Below are 21796 nucleotides of genomic sequence, written 5' to 3'. Positions count from 1 at the left end.
TGTGGGAAGTATCAGTGACAGAACAATGCTGAAACCAGCTGTATCAAAACTAATCTCAGATTGATGAATCAGATAGCACCTCAATTATGTGCTAGATAAGAGAGATTTTATTTGCTTGTATCACAATGATACATGAACTCTGAGACTCTTTGAGGAGTACGCACGTCACTAGAAAAAGTCTGCGAGCTTTTGGCGTTAGTAACATCAAACACTACCAGGAAAATGATTGTTGCTTAATGACACATTAAACACGTGCCCACAGTTTCACTGGAAAAATGGCTCTGCCATTAGCCAAAGATTGTAACATGCTTCAGTTTCAGATATAGTTCTTGTTCAATAGTTCAAAAGAAGCTCTTCAGATAATATTTAGGTTTAATAGACTCATATTGCCAGACCCAGTTCATGTGCTATTTTTTAATAAGTGATGAAATCCTTTCTTATCTGTGGATGAAGCTAATCTTCTCTAGTAGTTGAGAGGAGCATGTTAGAAATATTGGCGCACCTGATCAGGCAGGGAATGCCATGGTGGAGCAAGTGCCCTTCTACAGCTGAGCAAGTTCAGGGACTTGCAAAGTCTTTTTAAAAAAAAGAGATTAGGGTGTGCATTGGCACACCCAGCATTCCTCCTACACATGCCTGTGCACCTGAGAGACAGCAAAGATAGGAAAGCACCTGGTTCACCAGCACACTCTTCTTTCTGGCAAAGAGCTGTTGTGGGTGAATATTCATTAGCTGGGGTACTGCTGCCCTACCTTGTCTCATATTAAAAAACTAGCCTGAACCACTAATCTCCACAGTAGCAGGACTTCTAGCTAAAACACTGAGTTAAATAGTAACAATCTGCTTCCACAAGTGCTGATATGGGAGAGACTCTTGCATCTGTATGCACCTATGCATCTGTATGAACTTAGGATATCTGGGTTTGAGGACTGAAGAAGGTATTGGTTTATAGAAAGTGGAATTGTTGGGTGCTTTCTTGGAGTGGATGTTTTGAATAATTTTCTATATATAGCTGACAGACCAAGAATCTTTTTTTCTCTTCCTTTCCTTCTTCCCTCTTTCTTCTTTCTCACATCCCCTTTTTCTATGCCTCCTCTAGGTTTGTGTTTTTATTTTGATTAGTTTCTTTTATTTTTTAATTTTAAAAATTTGAGATTAACCTTTATATATTTTATTTCAAGCTTTAATAAAATTTATTGGGGGGAAATGAAACCCTGGATAATTACTGTTAATCAGTGCAGTGTACATAGTGCTGAGTTAGAGGTATCACGTGTCTGCCTTGGTAAATAGCAGCATCCAATAGTCAATGCATTTAGGACTGCTGCTGCTAATGTGACATTTTATTGATTTATCAACGGTTCCATTTTTGACATGCTTACTTTTCCACATATTTGCAGTCACTAAATTAATTTCCTGCAACGTTTTGTTGTGGGGCTCCACACATTTGCTTTCCAAAATTAGTACAAATTAGTTTTGTCCTAAAAGCTTCCAGATATCCCAAGAAGGGGAAAGATTCCATTCAGACACCAACTGTTGGTTGTTAGCTGAAAGCATGTGCCTATATGAGACAATTGTTGTTTGTAAGGTTAGATTCCCACTCCCCTCACAATTAGCAGTGAAATTTAGAAGCAGCCTTATCTTTGCAGGTTTTTTCCACATTATGATAATCCAATATATATTTTCATCATGATGTTAAATTCATTCACAGTCAAACCTTGGTTGTCAAACATAATCCATTCCAGAAGCCAGTTCGGCTTCCAAAAGGTTCAAGGACCGGAGCATTTGCTTCTGGGTTTTCATCGTTCGGGAGCCGAAATGTTCCAAAACGGAGGCATTCAGGAGCCAAGGTTTACTAGATACCACTTCTGCATAATTGTGGAATTGTGTACAATGGGATTTCCATTGCCTTGTCTCTTCCTGGTACATTAAACACATCTAGTAAACCTGACTTATCGCAAAAAAAGAAAAAGAAAAAGAAAAAAAAGCTGAAGCAGTGATGACACCATGGGTGCTGAAAGCATTTCCTCTTTCCGTTTCTTACTATGCAAATTTCCAAACTAAATGACAGCCCTGACCTTCCTGTGGTGGTTACAGTATCTGATAAAATGTCGCCTCTTTTTTTCAGTAGGATTTGTGAAAAGGCAAACCTACGTGCAGTGCATACACAAATATGCCTTAAGGCAGGCATCGCCAAACTCAGCCCTCCATATGTTTTGGGACTACAATTCCCACCATCCCTGACCACTGGTCCTGTTAGCTAGGGATGATGGGAGTTCTATAATAGCCACTCAAGCTGTGGTCAGCAAGAATTGCCTCCAAGCAACCACATGGGAAAACCTTTACAAGCACAAAATAGGAAGTTTTGTTTCTTATTTTCAGGTTGTTGATGGGCCCATAAATGAGCAACATGGGTTAACATGTTTTTGTGGATTTGCTAGCAAGGCTGCTTTGATTCTGCACCTCCAGTTTCTTTAATACAATTTAAAGCAAGCATTGCGTGGTTTTGAATAAACAGAAGCTTGTATTCCAAAGCCAAAAATTATGCTTGAGATTTTTGTATACTATGGTGGTTTTTGTTGGCAGGCTTATCAGATCAAGCCAACAGTCTATGTAAATACGTTTGTTGATACTAGTTCAATACAGAAAGGAAAAGGGCATAATTTCTAACTCTCTTTTGTTTTTATAGTGTGTGTTTTTAAAACAACAACAACAACAACAACTGATTCTCTATTGGCAGCTTCTTCACTTAGATTACAATCTTATGAACGTCCACACAGAAGTAAGTTCTATTGAGTCCAACAGGGCAATCTTCTAAAGAAATGTGTATAGGACTGCAGCTTGGACTGAGGGTGCAATGCTGCATTAGGCATTGGGGCAGCTATGGGACTATAGGGAACGATTTAAGTGCTGCTCTACTGGTGGAGGGTGAAGCTCGCTAATAGGGTAGTGCTAATGTCACCACAGCACCCATGATACAAAACACCCATGAAAAAGTGTGACAAATGTTCAGAAATGCTCTCTAGTCTTTGCTACCCTTTTCTTGATGACACATGAGGCCCCTGTTTGTGTGCCCCTCAATAAGAGGTCTGGAGGGTGGCAACACAAGAATGGGCCGTTTCTGCAGTGGCTCCCTATTTGTGGAATGCTCTCTCCTCGGAGGCTTGCCTGGTGCAATTGTTAAATATCTTTAGGCACCAGGCAAAAACTTTTTCCTATAACTAGGCCTTTGGTTTTAACTATCTGTGGCCTTTAAAAAATGGGTAGAATGTTTTTAATGTTGTTCTCTTTCCTCTTGGTTGTAGTGTATCTATGTTGAGTTTATTGTCTGTTTATTTGATTGGTTATCAATCACTTTGGGTTGCCCTGGGCAAGATAAAGCAACTAACAACTTATAATCATCATAATTATAATCATAAATAAGCCACATGCAACCTTATCCAAGGAGTTGTGCAGGAAGAAATTTACAGAGACTTCCCCAGAAATACGACATTTTGCTAGTTTCTGAAAACCAGTTGAGCGTGTGTCCTGGAAAATAGTAGAATCAGAATTGCTAACTTGCAGAGTGACATCATAAATATCTGTAATACTATGTGTAAGCTGCTGTACTTGTAAAAACCACAGTGTATCTGTATTTCCAGAATAAAGCTTAGCCTTAAACAATATCCTGTAACCAGTGGACCAAAAGAATGAGTCCAGCCCGCCTTCATACGTATGCCATTGTCATTGCTTTTCTGGGAAGTGAGACTCATGCTATTTTCAGTCAGGACATTTTTTTATTATTAGCAGCAGTAGTTTATTAGACCCATTGGGTCCCGTTTGAAAAAGGATTCATGCTTAATTAATTAAACATACACTGAACAAACACATTGCCCTGGTGTTTCCTCTCTTCGTGAAGTGGTCTCACTTTCAGTAACTTTCCGCAGATTTCCCCAATGCTATTTTTGTTTTATTTTTTGATGCAATGACAATTTAGTCAACCACTGTCATCATCAATGTTTGATCTTAATTTTTTGCTAACTGGATACTCCTGAAATGTGTACTTATTTTAACTCCTGTCTTATTGATTCACTGTTGTGGTGATTATCTTAGCTATTAAACATTGTTAACATCAGTGCTATTTTTCTAGAAAAAGAGGTGCTGGAGGCCACCGTGAACCTCTCCGTTGTCCTATTAGAATAGCAATGGCACCCACTTGAGAGGTGCTGGAGCTGAGCTCTGGCTGACAAAAACACCCTGGTTAACATTCATTGTTTTATTGTTAATCTTTCTCTACTTTTTTGCCCCTGTGACTTAGCCAAATGCACACAGAAGCACAGTCATTGTCTTATGTCTTAATGTGGATCTATGATATTTATTAATGTAACAAAAATGGGCTTGTATTTTGTGAGTATTAACATGTGAGTCTGATGCATATATATTTTTGTAATAACATTATTAGAACTGCTACCAAGAATCAGACTATATATCCCTACTCCAAAATGTCTTGTGAGTGGTTGGTAGAACATTTCTGAGGGAACCCTTACTGACATCCATTTGAGTGGCATCCAAGTATCTATGTGCTGTCAGTCCTTTATTGAGTCCACAGCTAATTGCTGAACTCTCCTTGCCACCCAACTTCAGGGGGTAAAGTCTGGTTGTGTGTTCCATTCTCATGCAACCTCCATTCTGGCCACATAGCAAGAGGTAAGTAACCAGCTCTTCTTGCAGCACTGACCCCTTTTTCATAAATGTGGTGGAAAGAAGAATCAGTGCTGGATATGATGTCTGAAATGAAGACCATTCAACAAAAAATCTGAACTTTGGGGCAAAACCCACCATGGATAAAACCAAGCGTCCATTTCTTTGCATCCTTTCACTGGAAAGATGTAGCAACTTCATGGGAAGGCTTGTTGATAAAGCCAAGATAAACACAGATAAAGAAGCATTATTCAAAGCTTTAAATCAATGATGACTGACTGTAAACTCGGACTATTTTATAATATCTTCTTGACTTAAATCCTTCTGGCTCCATAGATGGGGACAGTTTAGAAGTGTTTCTTTTAGTTCCCTTTCTTTTTCTCAGTCATTATTTGTCTTTATAATTGCTATAAAAATCCCAGTATATACATGTGAATCCCCAAGCTCATACTTAGTTTTAAGAGTTCATATATCTCATCTGCAGAGAAATGTGTCATATTTGGACTCTAGGTTTATTCTCTCTCCCTCTCTTATTATGTTCCATGTTACTAACTTTGCAGGTACACAAGTATTAATCCCAGCTACAGGAAAGCTTAATCACATTTCATGAAATTATGTCTACAGCCAAGTTTATTTTGTACTTGTCTGTTTCCTGTTCAAGTTCAATTTCTCATATTGACGTCTATTGCCAGCAAGGGGTGATGAGGCCATTTGAGAATTATGTCATAAATGGGTATATCCAGGTGTCAGAAAGTGAGCAACTTCATCCAAGTGTAATTAAAAATTCCCCAGGTCCAAGAGCAACGCCCACACAGCTGGGAATCAGGCAGGGTGGGGGGAGTTTCCAATGGTGCCAAAGGGGGTCTTTGCCACACTTGGCGGTGACAGCGATCTCTATTCTGGTCATGGTGAAGGAGTGAAAAGACAAGTCTCCACTGCCTATATGCTGCCTTCCCTGTAACTATTAGGTTCCCCTTGCCTGTAATTAGTTAAGGAATAGCAAGATACACAGCTGCATGCTATGTATTGTCTTAGGGATGCAGGCGGCATTGTGGTCTAAACTGCCAAGCTTCTTGGACTTGCCGATCAGAAGGTTGGCAGTTTGAATCTACATGACGGGGTGAGCTCCCATTGCTCTGTCCCAGCTTTTGCCAACCTAGCAGTTCAAAAGCATACCAGTGCAAGTAGTCAAACAGGTACTGCTGTGGTAGGAAGGCAAACGGCATTTCTGTGCGCTCTTGCTTCCGTCACAGAGTTCCGTTGCACCAGAAGTGGTTTAGTCATGTTGGCCACATGACCTGGAAAGCTGTCTGCAGACAAACACCAGCTCCCTCAGCCTAAAGCGAGATGAGTGCCTCATCCCACAGTCACTTTTGACAGGACTTAACCATCCAGGGGTTCTTTTCTTTTGCCTTACCTTTATTGTCTTATTCAGCCCTGAAGACAGATAACTAGCAACAAGGACTTCCACAGCTGTCTTGTGTCAGAGATATTATTGTGCACTGTTATCTTGTGAAATGGTTCAACGGGTGTCCAAATAACACATCACAGCAGTTAAATAATCATCATCCACAAAGCCCTATTTTCACGCCAGCCTTTAAATCTTTTATTTGATTGTTAATCATAACTGAATATTTTGAGTCACTACACCAAAGCAGCTGGAACCATCAAATTTATGACAATAATAATAAAACCTTAGAATCAGTACAAAGGATCAGTGTCCCATTTCAATATTTTCAGCAATGAAAAGCAAACAATCTTGGTCAACCTTCCTTTTATCAATCAAAATCCCTTGACTGCCAATAATTCTGGAAGGGTTTTCCCACCTTCCCAACAATGCTCAGGTTTTAATTTTTTTGCAATGTAACACCAGTTTCACTTTAGTTAATTCATTCAAAGTGATATTTCTATTATTGCCTTTTAAGGAATTTTATAATATGTGTCTGGAACTAAAACCAAATCACCTTTGGAACTGTAGTGGTGCATGAGTCAAACATCTAGGGAAATAAGTACTGTTGCTTATTTGTATTAAATGTTGGATGAAGCAACACAGTCTGTCAGAGCAAATGGGGGTTTGGGCATCATTATCTCCCTTGAACTTTTTTTTAGGCAAGCATATAATAAATTTCAGTTGGAAAATAAACCCCTGACGTAATTTCCTCTATTTCTGATCCAAAGCCCACCCCACTCAGTCCATTCCCTCCAATACAAATCCAGATTAGGTAGTCAAAGCAAAAATTGCCAAAGATTTTGGGCTTTGCCAGAAAGCAAAAGGAAAACCCCAAATATTATAATATATACGCTTATATGGAAATGACATGCCATTACAATGAAGTCACAAGAGGTAAGAAATTTAATAACAAGATACATTTGGTTGCCATAAATTTTCCCAGCAGAAAGCTCATGAAAACTACATAATTGCTATGTTTGTTCTCTGCAGGATCACCCACATGAATTTTCCATTCTTAAAGTAGTACAATATGTTGATTTATCATAAACTGGAAGTTTGTTATTAGAAGGCATTGTCCTGGGTGTCGTCCAGTGCTGCTAGTGTTGATTTAAGTAACAGCTCTTTTTTCCGGTGAAAAAGATGCCAAACATAATGTGAAGAAGGAAACATTTAAATATGCATGCAAACTATTCTTGAACCTAGTAAAGATGAAATACTTGGCTTTTGATTAGTTTAATCCCACTAAATCTAACTAACATTAGCTGTCATAGCAATCCGGACCCAATATCTGCCATGATGAGCAAGTTTGGAATAGGTGGATGTTGGGCTATCCAAGATGATCTGGGGCTCTACGAGAGCTGCTCTAGCATAACACTATCATGACTCAGCCAGAGATACACTAATTCAACTCCATTAACCCATCTGAGCCAGGGCTATGCTGTTTTAGTCAGTGGAACTTAAGCCAAGGGGATTTACACCAGAAAAGGGATGTTCTAGGTGTGTGGTGGGGCAAAGATTCTAAACCTCTTCCTGCTCAGTCTCATGACCTGGCGGCTTGGTGGAACTTAAGCCAGCAAGAAAGGTAGTATAACTCAAACTCTTTTTTAAAGGCTTGTTTTCCCTCTGCCAGGCTCAGGCAGGCTCAGCCAGGAGTAGCCCCACTCCTGAACAGAGTTTGGAACAGGGGTAACTTAAGCCAGTGTAAATTTCACCAGTTTAGGATTGCTCTGTAAGGTACATAACATTTATACATTCTTTTTCTGACAGTAAGTCACATGAAACTCAATGGAGATTACTTTTGAGTAGACCTGTAGGGCATCAGACTTGGTGCAACTATGTTTAGATAGCTTGGGGTCCATTCCAAACTGTTTCATATCCCAGTACTGCGATTCCTTTCCTGGCTCAGCTATGGGACAGGACTAATAGGCAGGTTACTGAAGACACAGTGTAGTACATGTTCTACACCAGTGATGGCCAGACTTGGCCCTCCAGCTGTTTTTGGACTACAGTTCCCACTGGTCCTGTTAGCTAGGGATGATGGGAGGGCCACGTTTAGCCATCACTGTTCTACACAAAAAACATGGCGGATGTAGATGGTTGGACTTTGTTTTAGGATCATAGCATGGGAGTGTTTTTGGATGGGATACCCAGGGGTCAGCAACAGCCAGAATTTAACATATACATCTAATTTTCTGCTTGCTATTCCCCTTCCTAAAGAGAGGGACCAACAGACTGTCATCTGTACTTTTCTAAGCTCTTGGACTGACTAAAGCAATGTGGTTTGCACGAAGACAGTTTAAAAATTACAGTCATTGCAAAATAAGACTGCTTGTCTCCTGAGAGAAGCCATAAGGAGATGATAGCAATGACTGCCAGAAAATTTCTAGGCTCTGCTTGTTACTTCCTTCTAACTCTTTCTTCCCACTCTTCACCCCCGAGACTGATAGCAAAGGGATAGCTTTCAGTTGGGCTGTGTACACACTCTTCTTTACTCTCCATCCAGAGCACTCCTGCTGCTTGTTTGTCCATATTTATCCAATAGTTTCTTGAGAAATACTGCATTTTGATGCATTTGCTTCATAACAGCTCCATATGATTAAAAAGCAAACAAAAGTAAACTACATGAAGACATACCACACCCACCCTCCCCCCTCACTGACTGGTGTGGACAGACAGCAGGAAACTTTGAGACGTATTCAGCTGTACTGATGTGTACAGTGGCATACAAATGTGTTTTGAAATGCAGCAGTTTTAACTCAGCTTGTTGTGTTTTAACTCAGCAATGTGTCAAGCCTAAGACTTGAGCTACCTAGTCTGGGGGGTGGGGGTGGGAGGCAGAATCTGCCCTGCCTGCAAATAGTGTTTCCAAGTTCTCCAACTGAAAGGATGCACTTGGGAACAGCATTAGCAGGAAGGCAAAAGCAGCTCCCATCTCTCGGTGAGGTCAGACTGAAGGTGAAGCAACCGAACTAATGAGAACCAGGTTCTGCTTCTTGATTGGTTGCACTACATCAGGGGTGGGGAACTTGTGGACCTCCAGATGTAGTTGGACTCCAACTCCCATCAGCCCCATCCAGCATTGCTGTGGTCAGGAATAATGGGAGTTGTAGTCCAGTAATTTCTGGAGGGCCACCCACAGGTTTCCCACCCTTGGATCCCACTCTGTGGAATGCCCTCCCATCAGATGTTAAGGAGATGATTAATTATATAACATTTAGGAAACATCTGAAGGCAGCCCTGTTTGCATGTCGAGGTCCCCAAGCCACCCCCCAAATAAATCACAATTCACACAGAATTTTTTGTTTAAGATTTTTGGCATAATTTTGGCCACAACTTTATTAAAATACATCAATGTGAGTGGTGCTTAGGCATTGGTTATGACTATCTATCCCCGCCCAGGGACAGAACTGACTTCTGGATTCCAGCAAAAGCCAGTAAGGGAAAACAATATTGGGGAGAAAATGGAGTCGGGCACCAGACCCTCACCTCTCCCCGCATGCTCCCAGGGGCTTGCGCAGCCCAAGCCCCATGCCAGGGATTCGGACGAAAGCATGGCGAGCCCCTGGATTCCTTTAACGGAATTCCCTTGCAGCAGCAGCATTGGAGGGGCAGGCACAGCCAACCACATCCCCTCCACCAACCCAAAAATTAACCAATGCCTAACCGCAACCTAACAAATAGTGACGATTTGCTATGCAGTAGGCAAAAACAAAATGGCACCAGCCAATCTGCCAAATGGACAAAATTCCTACCAGGCCCCTGCCCCAAAAGCAGACGACCCCTTGACAGGCATAGCAAGGTCAAACACAAAAGCCCTAAATTAGGGAGGGTGGGCAGGTGATCCGGTGCACACAGCTAAAGAGAACGCTCAATGGTGCGTGCTCGGTATATAAAACCCTTGGTCCATCCCACAAATTGGCAACATCAGAATTTCTCCAGTAACTCAAACAGCCCAATCACTGCTATGGCCATCTATACAATCCCACCCAGCAACAGAGGGGTGGCCTGTCAGACCCCACCACAACACGTGCTCTCCATGAAGGAGAACACACTATAGGGAAGCTTTTTAATGTTTAATGCTTTATTATGTTTTTATATATGCTGGAAGCCGCCCAGAGTGGCTGGGGCAACACAGTCAGATGGGCGGGATACAAATAAATTATTATTATTATTATTATTATTATTATTATTATTATTATTATTGCTGGAAATGGTCACAAACCCACAATATCATGAGTACTTGTAGGACACTCAAAACATATTGTCTTCCAGACTTTTCTCTTGTGCAAAAATGTACTGCAGTCAAACCTCGGTTGTCGAACTGCTCCGTTTTCAAACGTTTTGGTTCCCGAACACCGAAAACCCAGAAGTAAATGCTGCGGTTGTCAAACATTTTTCAGAATGTCCAACGCGGCTTCCACTTGAGTGCAAGAAGCTGTTGCAACCAATCCAATCAGAAGCCGCACCTCAGAACATTTCAGAAGCTGAACGGGCTTCTGGAACAGATTACATTCGACAACTGAGGTTTGACTGTACAACACATGACCAGTACCTCACATGTTGATTTATTGATATGCATTATTTCATGTTAATCCTCTCAATCATTCGGATTAGCCTGAGAGACATTGACTTGCCCAAGTCACTCTCCCTACTGAGCAGAGACCTGAAACTTGCAGTCTACAGTTGAAACCCATCACACTATTGACTCCAGAATCTTTTGACTGTGTGTTTAAAGATTTATGCATGAGGCAGCAATATTCTTGGGTGGTTAAAAAAAAAAACCTTAATAGTTTTTAATCAGAAATATTTTTAGAACTAAGGAGTTTATTTATAACTGGCTGAGCAGAGAATGATAGTGTCTTGGAGTATGAGTCTACCTTGTATTGAGGGGGAAAAGCTGGCTGATGGAAATTTGCACATCTGGAGGTCATCATACTCTATGCTATCCAAACCACACCTCCTCAAACCACATGCTGAATGGAACACATTGTCCTGAGAATTTTTCCCTACAGAGGATAGTCCTCTCTGTCACTGCTGGATAGAAGTCTGAGGGGGCGATTCACTCACAACAGCAGGACTGCAGTAGAGTAGGAAGCTTGTGAATCACTCCCTTGCAATGCAAAAGTAACCAGACCAGGCTGGCTTACTAAAACACTATCCATGAACCTTTTATTCCAGAGTTATCCACGAGGTAATTCTTGTCTGTAAATCACCCTGGTGATTTTTATATTGAAGGGCAATATAAAAAATTGATAAGAAGGAGAAACAAACCAACAAACAAGCAGATCTCATAAGCTTTAATTGTGTTTAATTTTATTCTTTAATTATTTAGACCACTTGTTACAGGGGCAGATTTAGGCCTGTGTGAGCAGTGCACATGCACTGAGTTCAGGGGGGCACCATCTCAAAGCCCAGTAAGCGAGGCGCTGGGCCATGGGAAGGAGGTGGGAGATCTTGTGTCCCTGGCAGGACTGTCCAGATTGTGCCCCCTAGCCATGGACAAATTAACTCTTCTTTCTGCCTCTCCTCCAACTCTCCTCTTCACCCATTCAATTCCTCACGCACTTCACCTTGTAATTTTTTCACAGAAAATCCAATATTTACTTTATTAATTCTTAATAAAAGGTTTCAGCAAGGAAAATGACATTTTGATATCATTTGACATGTTTTTTTTATGTAATTCAGTTGTAAAACAATACACAGATAGGCCTAAATGAAACATACAAACAATATCATGCTGATTTGTTCCGCAATTATAACTTTACATTATAATACTGTATGATGTAAAATGGCATTGTTTTTGCAATATCTGTGTAATTTGGTTAATATAAAGTAAGAAAACTATTATTAGTATTATTCACAAGTCACAAGTTACAAGTTCTTATTCACAAGAGTTGTTATTTGAATTCTTTTTTTAAAGTCAAGTTAGGCCAACTCTGGCTTTAAATATCAATCTCCTCAATGAAGTCTGATGAGATTAGAACTTTATTTTTCTTGCTTTAATAGAAGAAAACTCAGTAATAATTTCAAAGTCTGTTATTGATGCTAGTTCATACTTGATGGACAAGATTGCTGGATTTGTTAGTCTGGTTTCACTCATACTTGATCTTAAGTAGTTTTTATGAGTTTTAATTTATTGAAACTATGTTCATAAGATGCTACACTTATTGGCATAGTGAGAAATATTCTCAGTGCTATTTCAATATTGGGTGGGTGGGTGCCAGCCTAGCCAAAACCGCTGCTACCAGAGTGACTCCACCCCCACTGGAGCAAAGTGGGGCCGTGCTGTCCACCTGCTCAGGGGCGAGTCTGGCCAGCCAATGTGGCCCTTGGTTCATGCGCCCACAAAAATTGTTTACCTGGGGCCTTGGCCCCCTGGACCCCCACCCTATGCCCCTGGCCATTGGTCAGAGGCATACCTGGCAGTTCCCTCTCTGCAAGAAGTTACAGGGTTATAGGGAACCAGGCAGGTTACACGGAACCAGGCAGAGGGCCTTCTCAGTAGTGGCGCCTGCCCTGTGGAATGCCCTCCCATCAGATGTCAAGGAAATAAACATCTATCTGACTTTTAGAAGACATCTGAAGGCAGCCCTGTTTAGGGAATTTTTTAACATTTGATGTTTTATCATGCTTTTAATATTCTGTTGTGAGCCTCCCAGAGTGACTGGGGAAACCCAGTCACATGGTCACATGGGCAGGGTATTTTTATTTTTATTATACCTAGGCTCTCTTGCACCCTTGGCAAGGTGTATTGGCACCCCCATCTCTTGCACCCTTGGAGCTTGCTCTTTGCAATTTTTGCAGCCCCCTACACCTGGGCTCTTGGCAGGGGCCAACCTCCTAGGTACTCCCCTGCCATTGGTTTCTGTCAGATGAGATGCACAACATGGGAGCACGATCACCTGCAGAAAGGAAGGAGGCAGTTCCCCCCCATCATCTCCCACCTGCCACTCTCTTCCTGTTATTGACAGGGGAAGCTGGATCTACTGGCATCATCATATTCATCGTTTAAAAGGTTGCCAGACATGCATACCTTTACCTCCTGTTCCCTAACTCTCTGGTCTTTGGGTGCTCCAGAGAAGCCCCGAAGGGATGGATGACCTTCCTGCTGGGACCTTCCTTGTCACCTGGAGGCTTTGGCAAGCTGCCGCCACTGCCATCGTGTCCCCTCCCTCCTCGCCGGAGGGAGATGGCCCGCCCCTGCCCATGAGCAGGCCTCCGAGGGGGTGGGCCCGGGGAAGTCCCAAAGTCTGGCGAAAGCAGGACCCAGTGATGCCTCACCTTGCAGCAGGAAGGTGGTGGGAGTGCCTGGCCAGCCGCGGGGCTGCGAATGGGGCAGGCTGGGCACGCGCTGTCCTATGGCAGCTGCCTTGGGGCACAGACGGCCTTATCCTTAAAGCCGATGGCCACCACAAAGGGGACACACTCAATGGCGGGATCCTCCTTCAGCAGGCTGCAGCCAAGAGCTGATTTTGCATGCGCCCCCCACCTGTGCCCCTGGTGGGGGCCTTCCTCACTACCCCCTAGCTAAGGCTCTGCTGACAGGCTCCTAGAGTCCTCCCACCTTCCTGAAGCCTAGTTAGCACTTTCCCTTCTTTGGGAAGAGGTGCGAGGGTCTAGGCCTTTGCAGCACCTCCTTCTCAAAGCCCAGCACCTACTTCCCTGCCTTTGGGAAGGCAGCCCATGGGCTGGGGGGCACCAAATGTTGGCCTTGCACAGGGCACCATAGTACCCAAGTCCACCACTGATTCTACCCACTTTCCCAACCTCTGCATTAATCTCACACCCTTCCTGCAGATCACCAAGAAATACAGAGTTGTGGTTGTGTGGAGGGGACCTGAGTAAGTAGTTTTTATGAGTTTTAATTTATTGAAACTATGTTCACAAGATGCTACACTTACTGGCATAGTGAGAAATATTCTCTGTGCTATTTCGATATTGGGTGGGCGGGTGCCAGCCTAGCCAAAACCGCTGCTACCAGAGTGACTCCACCCCCACCGGAGCAAAGTGGGGCTGTGCTGTCCACCTACCCAGGGGGGAGTCTGGCAGGCCAATGTGGCCCTTGGTTCATGCCCCCCAAGCTGGCTTGTATGCACATATGCTCTGTTCAAAGGACCTGATCAGCATGCAGAAGTCAGGGACGAGGTCAGCAGGTGTGATTTCATGCTTTGCAAGACTGTAGTCATCTTCACAAAATGCCTGTGTCTTCCATGGTGTGTTAAGAGTCGGCAGCCCTGTGGACAGCAGAAAGATGTTGCAGGAAACAGTGATAGGGTGGACCATTGGCTGCCACAGAACAAATCTTTCAGAAGTAATAGTGTTTGCCCTCATGCTCACCTCTGCACTGGTAGAAGCTGGGTGAGGCTAGGGGAAGTTATTAAATTGGATGCACACCAGGCCCCTTCATTCCAACAGAGCAAGACTGCTCCTGTCCTGTCTTCCCCACTCAGCTTCTTGGCTTGTGCTACTACCTTAATTGCTACCTGCTAGCCTACGTAATAGTGACAGATAGCACCAATAAGTAATGATATATGTGGACCTGGAATAACCTACCTCCTTTCATTGCTTCTAGGTCCTCCACTAGAGCAGGGCAGGAAAATCTGTTGCCTTCTAAATGTTGTTGGATTCCAACTTCCATCCGCCCCAGCCATAATGGCCAATAGTCAGGGATGTTGGGAGCCAGAGTCCACAACAACTAGAGGGTCACATATTCCCCAGCCCTGTGGCAGAGACATGAATACAGACTTGTGAGAGGTGAACAGGGCCTGACTTTGTTCACCAAGGTGATGCCTACAGTGAGACATGTATATACCTACTCCATGGCACGTTTGTCCTGTATATGATCACATCAAAATTTTGGACATTCTGTGGCTGCTTTAATGTTCCTTTGCTATTGCATGTGTTAGTGAGGTGAAAGGATATAATCTGTGTTCTGCTTCCTAGATTCTGTGTGTTCTGGAGTGCCTAAAAGTACAAATCTAATTTGTGTGCTTGTTTGATAATTGGGGTAGGCTGGCTGGCTTCCTTCCTTAATAACTCAGAGTGTGTGAGTGAGAGTGAGTGACTGAGTGTTAGACAGTCATTTTGGAATGGTTTAAAAGCAGTCACTGGCGACTGTGGAATCTGTCATTAGAGGTTTGGCTCCTTTTAAGGTTTGGCTGCAAGTTCAAAATCATTGAACGTTTGGTTCCAAGCTGAAGTTGCAATCATGAGAGCTGCTTCCCATATTACTGTTCCATGTTTCTTGGGAAGTGGCCACAAAATAGATGGAGATGTGCATCATCTGTTTAATGTGTAAGGAAACAGTTATGAGTCTGAGCTATGCCTGCCAGGATCGTTTATTGAGGAATCAGATCCAGGAAAAGCTTCAACACTGATTCTGCAAATTCTATAAGCCAGTCCTAGCTGTGTTGTGCTTATACAAACAGACTTATGGGCAGTATAACTCGCTCATGCGCACGATGGATGATTGGATTATGCTGTCAGCTCGATTCTTTAGGAATGTACACAGTACTAAAGGTTGCTTTATGCTTTGGTTGCTGCTTGCTTTAGACTTGTGGCATCTCCATGACTACTTGGCTGAGCATGCTATGTGTTGACATGTTGCAATTGCTGGAACTGATGATTATGCTCTTTATTTTTGTCAGCTTTTAAGGGCATCCTCAGATCACTTGCACATGGTAGTGACCAAATTCCTTTTTAACTAATAAGGGTTTGTGAAACATCATATAACTGCCGTTTTACTATTTGTTTCTATCAACAATTTCTACAAAGCCCACCTTGACAAAACTCAGCCCTATCCATTTTTATTTTACCACACCAAGATACCACAACAGTCATCTGTTCTGTCAGATTTCTTTGAATATATGCATTCTCTGATTTGCTGTGAGACAATAAGTTGGCCAGACTCATGGGCTTGAAAAAAGGAATGTTAGTCATCAGGCTATTCCATTTCCATGGAAACTAAATGTGGGATGATCTTTCTTAACTCCTACGAATGGGTCAAAAACAGATACAACCCCATTTCCCAAAAGATGTTGTAATAGGTGTTATTAAGGAAACAGAAGTCAAAAGCTGCAGTTTTCAAGTGCGATTAAGACAGGAGGTCACTTCTGGACTACTTGTTTAATGAGATTTCAGCCTCATTTGTTTGCAGAGAGATTATGTTGGCTATTTAATGAGCATTCATCCTGATTTATTTGTGGGGAGGCTAGATGGCATTGCATCAAAGCAAGTGTTATCCCACCGTTGCATCACCTTAACAGAAAAAAATACAATCTTTGCTTAAACTGTGATCCAACTATGTTCAAGCTGTACGTTTGTAAATAAGCTCAAATATTACAAATGCCAATAGCTCCCAGTGACATGCTTCCACAGAAAATCAATCAGGGAAGTGATACTAGAGGAACGTTTCCACTCAGAAAATGAGTGGGTGGTAAGTATTTCACAGTTTAGAGCAAAGCTCATACTAAAAGTTTGTAGTTTTAAGATTTTGCCTGAACTGGTGGGAAAAAGTTGTTTTTCAGCCTCTGGCAGTGCTGCAGCCTTCCCACTTCTAAACATCAGGAACCATGTCTGTGTTTGTTTGCTTACTCACTCAATTTAGCATGCAAGGTTTTTCGTAACAAAGTTATTCCATAGAGCATAGTCCTCTGCTACATAATTAATTGCCTAGAACCTCCTCCCACAACCTAAAAAGAAACAAGTAATGTCATCAGCCTGGTAGCTGAGTACTACCTATATTTTGATTTTGTCAGTGTATAATAGGTATGATATATTTTTAAGTGGGTTCATGTATAAGAAGGAATTTGCTATTCTCTTGAGAAGTTGTCCTAGCATACAATTCAAAATGTATTGATACAACTCTATAGTGCCAATGTACTTCCTCATTAATACAAACTGGCAACCACTTATTTGAAGTGTAAACTCATCCTATTTCAGTATGGCTGCATCTTTACTATATGTTTAAAGCAGTATCATACCACTTTAAACAGTTATGGCTTTCCCGAAAGAATCCTGGAAACTGTACAGTAATTTGCTAATGGAACTGCGAGTTGTTAGGAGACCCAATTCCCCTCACAGAGCTACAATCCCTGGAGTTCTCTGTGAAGAGACATCGATTGTTAAACCCCTTTAAGAACTGAAGATCTTTGAGGGGATGAGGGTGGTTTATCTTGTCTGGCTGTGTGTAAGAATAGAAGGCAAAGTCAGAGAAGAAGTTCCATTGCACAAGAATAAGAATGAGACCACACCTTGGGTAGAAGCATAAAGTTTTACTTTGGAGGTGTAGCAATAGGGTTTGTGTCTAGTCCAGCACTCTTGTCTGTGCTCATCCCCTGCCCTGCCCTGCCCTGCCTTGCAAATTGCAGCAGCATTGAGAAAACTGCCATCCTGGAAAAAGAAATTACAGGACTACAGTGGGAATCAAAGTTGGCACATGGGAATGTACAGCAATGGTTGGGAGGGTTGGTGGGACAAAAGACCCTCTTTGAACTTTTGGTGGCCATTAGTTCTTTATCCCAGAGTTCAGATACGGTGAACTAATCAAATGCATGATGTGGTTGTACACATGAGTTTGGACTTTTCCTTGATCTTCAAACACAAATTCCTTATGACTCAGCTTTCACTTTTACTAAGTCTGACTTATCTGTGGTTCTCTCGGTCTCCAGGTGCTGTGCTTGCTTCCCGCGCCGTCCTTATTGCCCACAGGCAATGAGAATCCCACTGCATGTTCTAATTCCATTGATGAGATGTCAAGAAACTACCCCAAAAGATCATACATCTTTTGGAGTGACCACACTACAGGAGAAATAGTATATGAGCAAGTCAGTCACAGACTGGAAGCTATTCACTCAAATTCTTTCCAGCACTGGGGTTTCCCGCAAACCACCAGGATACAGACTACAGCAAATCTTTTCTTACTAAGGTTAGCCTGTCATCTTGTAAAGTGAATATACTGAATTTTATGGAGATGGCTATGTTATAATAATAAAATTTTATTATTTATACCCCACCCATCTGACTGGGTTTCCACAGCCAATCTGGGCAGCTTACAGAATATATAAAAAATAATTGAACATAATAATAAAAATAATTTTATGTTGCATTAAATAGCAGCAATTTAATCTATGGTGGATGAATGAACACCCAATCCTTTTTACCACTGATAACACCAAGCAGTGACTTTTTGCAATTTGTTCTATTCTGGTCTTTTGGATGTGCCTACAGAGCACAAAAGTAAAGTGTTGCAGTGCCACAAAGCAAACAACTTGGGCAGCATGCACCCCATACATTTAAAGCACATTGCAGCAGAACCAACCCAAGAATGCTGAGAAGGGAACATGGTGCCAGGAGCACCGGCAACACATTTCGGAGCTGTAGCAGATACAACTTGCAAGTTGTGGGAAATCTGTATGAGAATGAATGTTTGAGACTGACATGGGGTGGCATCCAATTGGTGCTTAACCTCCCACACCACTTTCCACTCTGTGGCGGAGCCTCTCCGTCAATTCCCTGGGACTAGTTTTAAGGGTGTGGGGACACTGAGCTGCAGCGGTGAGGAGGAATTGGCAAAAACCACCTTCCCTTTTCTTCCACTAACAAAGGCATATTCTGGGACAAAAGGTCTATTGTGGAAGCAAAAGCAGCATACATCTACCCACCCAGTATATGTCAAATTGGCATCTCACCTTTTCACCCTAGCAATTTACTATAATTATTACTGTAGTTCCACAGAATCATTTCGATAGTTGCTTGTAGTCCACAGTGTCCATTAAATGACTCAGGAATCCCATTTTTTTTTTTTTATAATTTCCCCAGTTGTGTAATCTTTTCCAGATTTTGCAGCATGAGAAACTTCATGGACTTAACATTTTTTTAAAAAACAAACAAACCCTGTTGTTCAAACACATCCATAAGTTTTCTGAGCATGATGCAGCTAATAAAGTGGAAAGTGTAGAAGTTTCTTAGCTGCATGCTAAGGCTGCAAATACTGTACTGTGGTACCTCTAGTTAAGAACTTAATTCGTTCCGGAGGTCCATTCTTAACCTGAAACTGTTCTTAACCTGAAGACCGCTTTAACTAATGGTGCCTCCTGCTGCCTCCGCACTGCAGCCGCGCGATTTCTGTTCTCATCCTGAAGCAAAGTTCTTAACCCGAGTTACTATTTCTGGGTTAGCTGAGTCTGTAACCTGAAGCGTCTGTCACCCAAGATACCACTGTATATGCACACCTACCTCTGTGGAACTTACTTCCAAGTAAACATGCTTAGGATTGCATTGTGAAAGAACATTTTGTATATCAGCACCAGTGCAGTAAGGCTAAAATATTGTTATATACACCCTAATCTCCAAGTGGTGAGAGATTTCAGGGGACCCAGTCCATTGGGTTTGGTTTCCTCAAAATAAAGATTTGATTTGATTGTTTAATTTCTATACTGCTTAATATATTTAAAAGATCTCTAAGCAGTGTACCAAAAAACTGAAGCTACAATAGACAACTAAATAAAATGTTACAAAAATAAACAACTACATATAAAATGTTACATTAGTACAAATTTACGAATATATAGAAATCAATATCAATTAATTTTCCTTCTGACACACCTTCCCAGTTCCAGTTCCAGCAGATTTGGTAAGTTCCCCAGGGAGTTCAATGGATGGGGAACAGGCCCCCTCTCCACTTACATTTCCACCTTCTGTTCTTTCCTCTCTCTCCAGCTGGGTTGGTATATGCCCCACAGATTTAATGTCACTGCATCGCAGTGGACAATTAATTTGTTGTGATCAACAGGACAATTAATTTGTCATGATCAAACCAGATTTGGTGTTCCATGAGAAACTGGTTGATTGATTTAAGGCCTCTGTTTGCTCAGTGTACCATTCCAGGACAGAATGCCCATCTACTAAGCCAAGTGGATGCAGCTGAATCATTCAATCATCCCCTATTGAGGTCTGCACCAGAATTACCCTCAGAGGAGGCTGCCCACTACATCTCTGCATGAGTTATTCTCTGAGCTAGCCTCCTTCCGATCAGGTGTGGGCTCTGTATTGGGTGGATAGGTGAATAGGTGTCACCAGTTTTAATTAGGGGAAAAATTGTTCCCCAGCTATTGGATGTATACATCATTCTGAATATTATGTAGGCATAGACAGTCTTGAAAGTAATCTAGCTCTCTGCTAAATTAATCTTGGAACATACGGGTTTTCTTCTTGATTGCTCCCAAGACAATTGCTTCTAAAAGAAGGGAAAATGAATCAGAAAACCAAACTGTGGGATTAAGAACAGATTTTGCAGAACTATATTACTCCCAAGTAACATGCAGCAATACCACATTATCTTTGGGTTCTGCTTTTTCGTAATTCAGCCCACATCCTTTACGCTGCATAATCATCTTGCATAATCTTCTTGGGAACCATGCTCAGTAAGCAACCTTTCTAGTAAAACTAAAGAAGACAGGGGAAGCCACATTTTGCTTAATTACATGTTTATCCCAATCATATGTAAAGTGGGGGATGGGGCGATTTTTAATGTCAAGGGGGTGAGTGAGGGGACCTGAATTCTCCCCCTCCCACTGCCTTACCCAACTACCATTCATCACCCCAGGCACCTTTTCCCTGGCTCACTTCTGCTTCGTAACTGGGGTTGATGGACTGGGAGATCAGGTTTCTCCAGCTGGGTTCACACTCCTGTTTACTGCATTTCCAGGGCTGGGTTTTAAATTCGTGTTCACATGACATTATCCAAAGCGCCCATGTGTCCTGTATTTTGTTACAAGATCTTACGGTTTGATGCATTGTTTCTCAAGCCAGCTTCACACTGATTAGAGTTCTTGCGCCTTTTCTAATTCCCTTCTAGCCAAGGTGTTAAAAGTTAGGGGAGAAGTCCTATACAGTCATACCTCGGGTTACAGATGCTTTGGGCTGCTCGATTTCTGGTTGCACACCGTGCCAAAGCCAGAAGTACTGGAATGGGTTACTTCCAGGTTACGGTGCTTGCGCATGTGCAGAAGCGCTAAATTGCGCTTTCCGCATGCGCAGAAATGTCAAATCATGACCTGCACATGTGCAGACGTGGCGCTGTGGGTTGCAGATGCTGCGGGTTGTGAACATGCTTGCCACACTGATCATGTTCGCAACCCAAGCGTCCACTGTATAATGTGCTGGGGAGGGAGAGAGAGAAACACAACTCATGCTACTCATGGGTATAGCCAGGATTTTGGTTGTGCAGGGCCAGAACCTCATATTTGTATTTGATTTTTACTGATGGGGGACAGCTACCCCCTGCCCCCCGCTATGCCCATGCTGCCACTCTAAGAGAGTAATGTGAACCCAACCACTTTCTGTTGTTGATCCTTGTGGAAAATGGGAGCTCTCTGTGCCCACTGAAGCTCTTGTGGCCATGAAGAAATTTCACACTGGAGAAAATTTCCAGATGACTAGATGACCCTCAGAGCCCCTCTCAACTCTACAAATCTATGATTCTATGGCTCTGTGCTGTTGTCTCCAGGATCAGAGGCAGCATGCCTTTGAATACCGATTGCTGGAACCACAGTCAGAGGGGACTATTACGTTCATGCCCTGCTTTCAGGCTTCCCAGAGACCACTGTAGCAAATTGGATGCTGGACTTACATTATATTGAACATATCATATGTTCCTATATTGATTTT

General features: G+C 42.3%; 1 protein-coding gene across 3 annotated transcripts in view; it reads left to right on the top strand.

The window, feature by feature from the left end:
• The window catches only part of SLC44A3 (solute carrier family 44 member 3), a 96066-nt gene that overhangs the window by 23106 nt on the left and 51164 nt on the right, over positions 1-21796 (top strand). The window contains exon 1 of one of the 3 annotated variants that reach the window (XM_081914197.1): positions 681-938. The exons of 1 other annotated variant lie outside the window; for it this stretch is intronic. Coding sequence is in view for 1 of the 2 variants with exons in the window: in XM_081914195.1 (XP_081770321.1) it covers positions 2762-2779 (18 nt within the window). In the remaining variant the exon portion in view is untranslated. Of the gene's footprint in view, positions 1-680; positions 939-2279; positions 2780-21796 lie in introns of those variants that run through there. One more of the 3 variants, XM_081914195.1, reaches the window with a different exon arrangement.

This window comes from Podarcis melisellensis (genome assembly GCF_964234715.1).
Source record: "Podarcis melisellensis genome assembly, chromosome: 6".
Lineage (NCBI taxonomy): Eukaryota > Metazoa > Chordata > Lepidosauria > Squamata > Lacertidae > Podarcis > Podarcis melisellensis.
The sequence above is the reverse complement of the archived record's forward strand: the minus strand, read 5'-3'. Positions and strand labels throughout refer to the sequence as shown.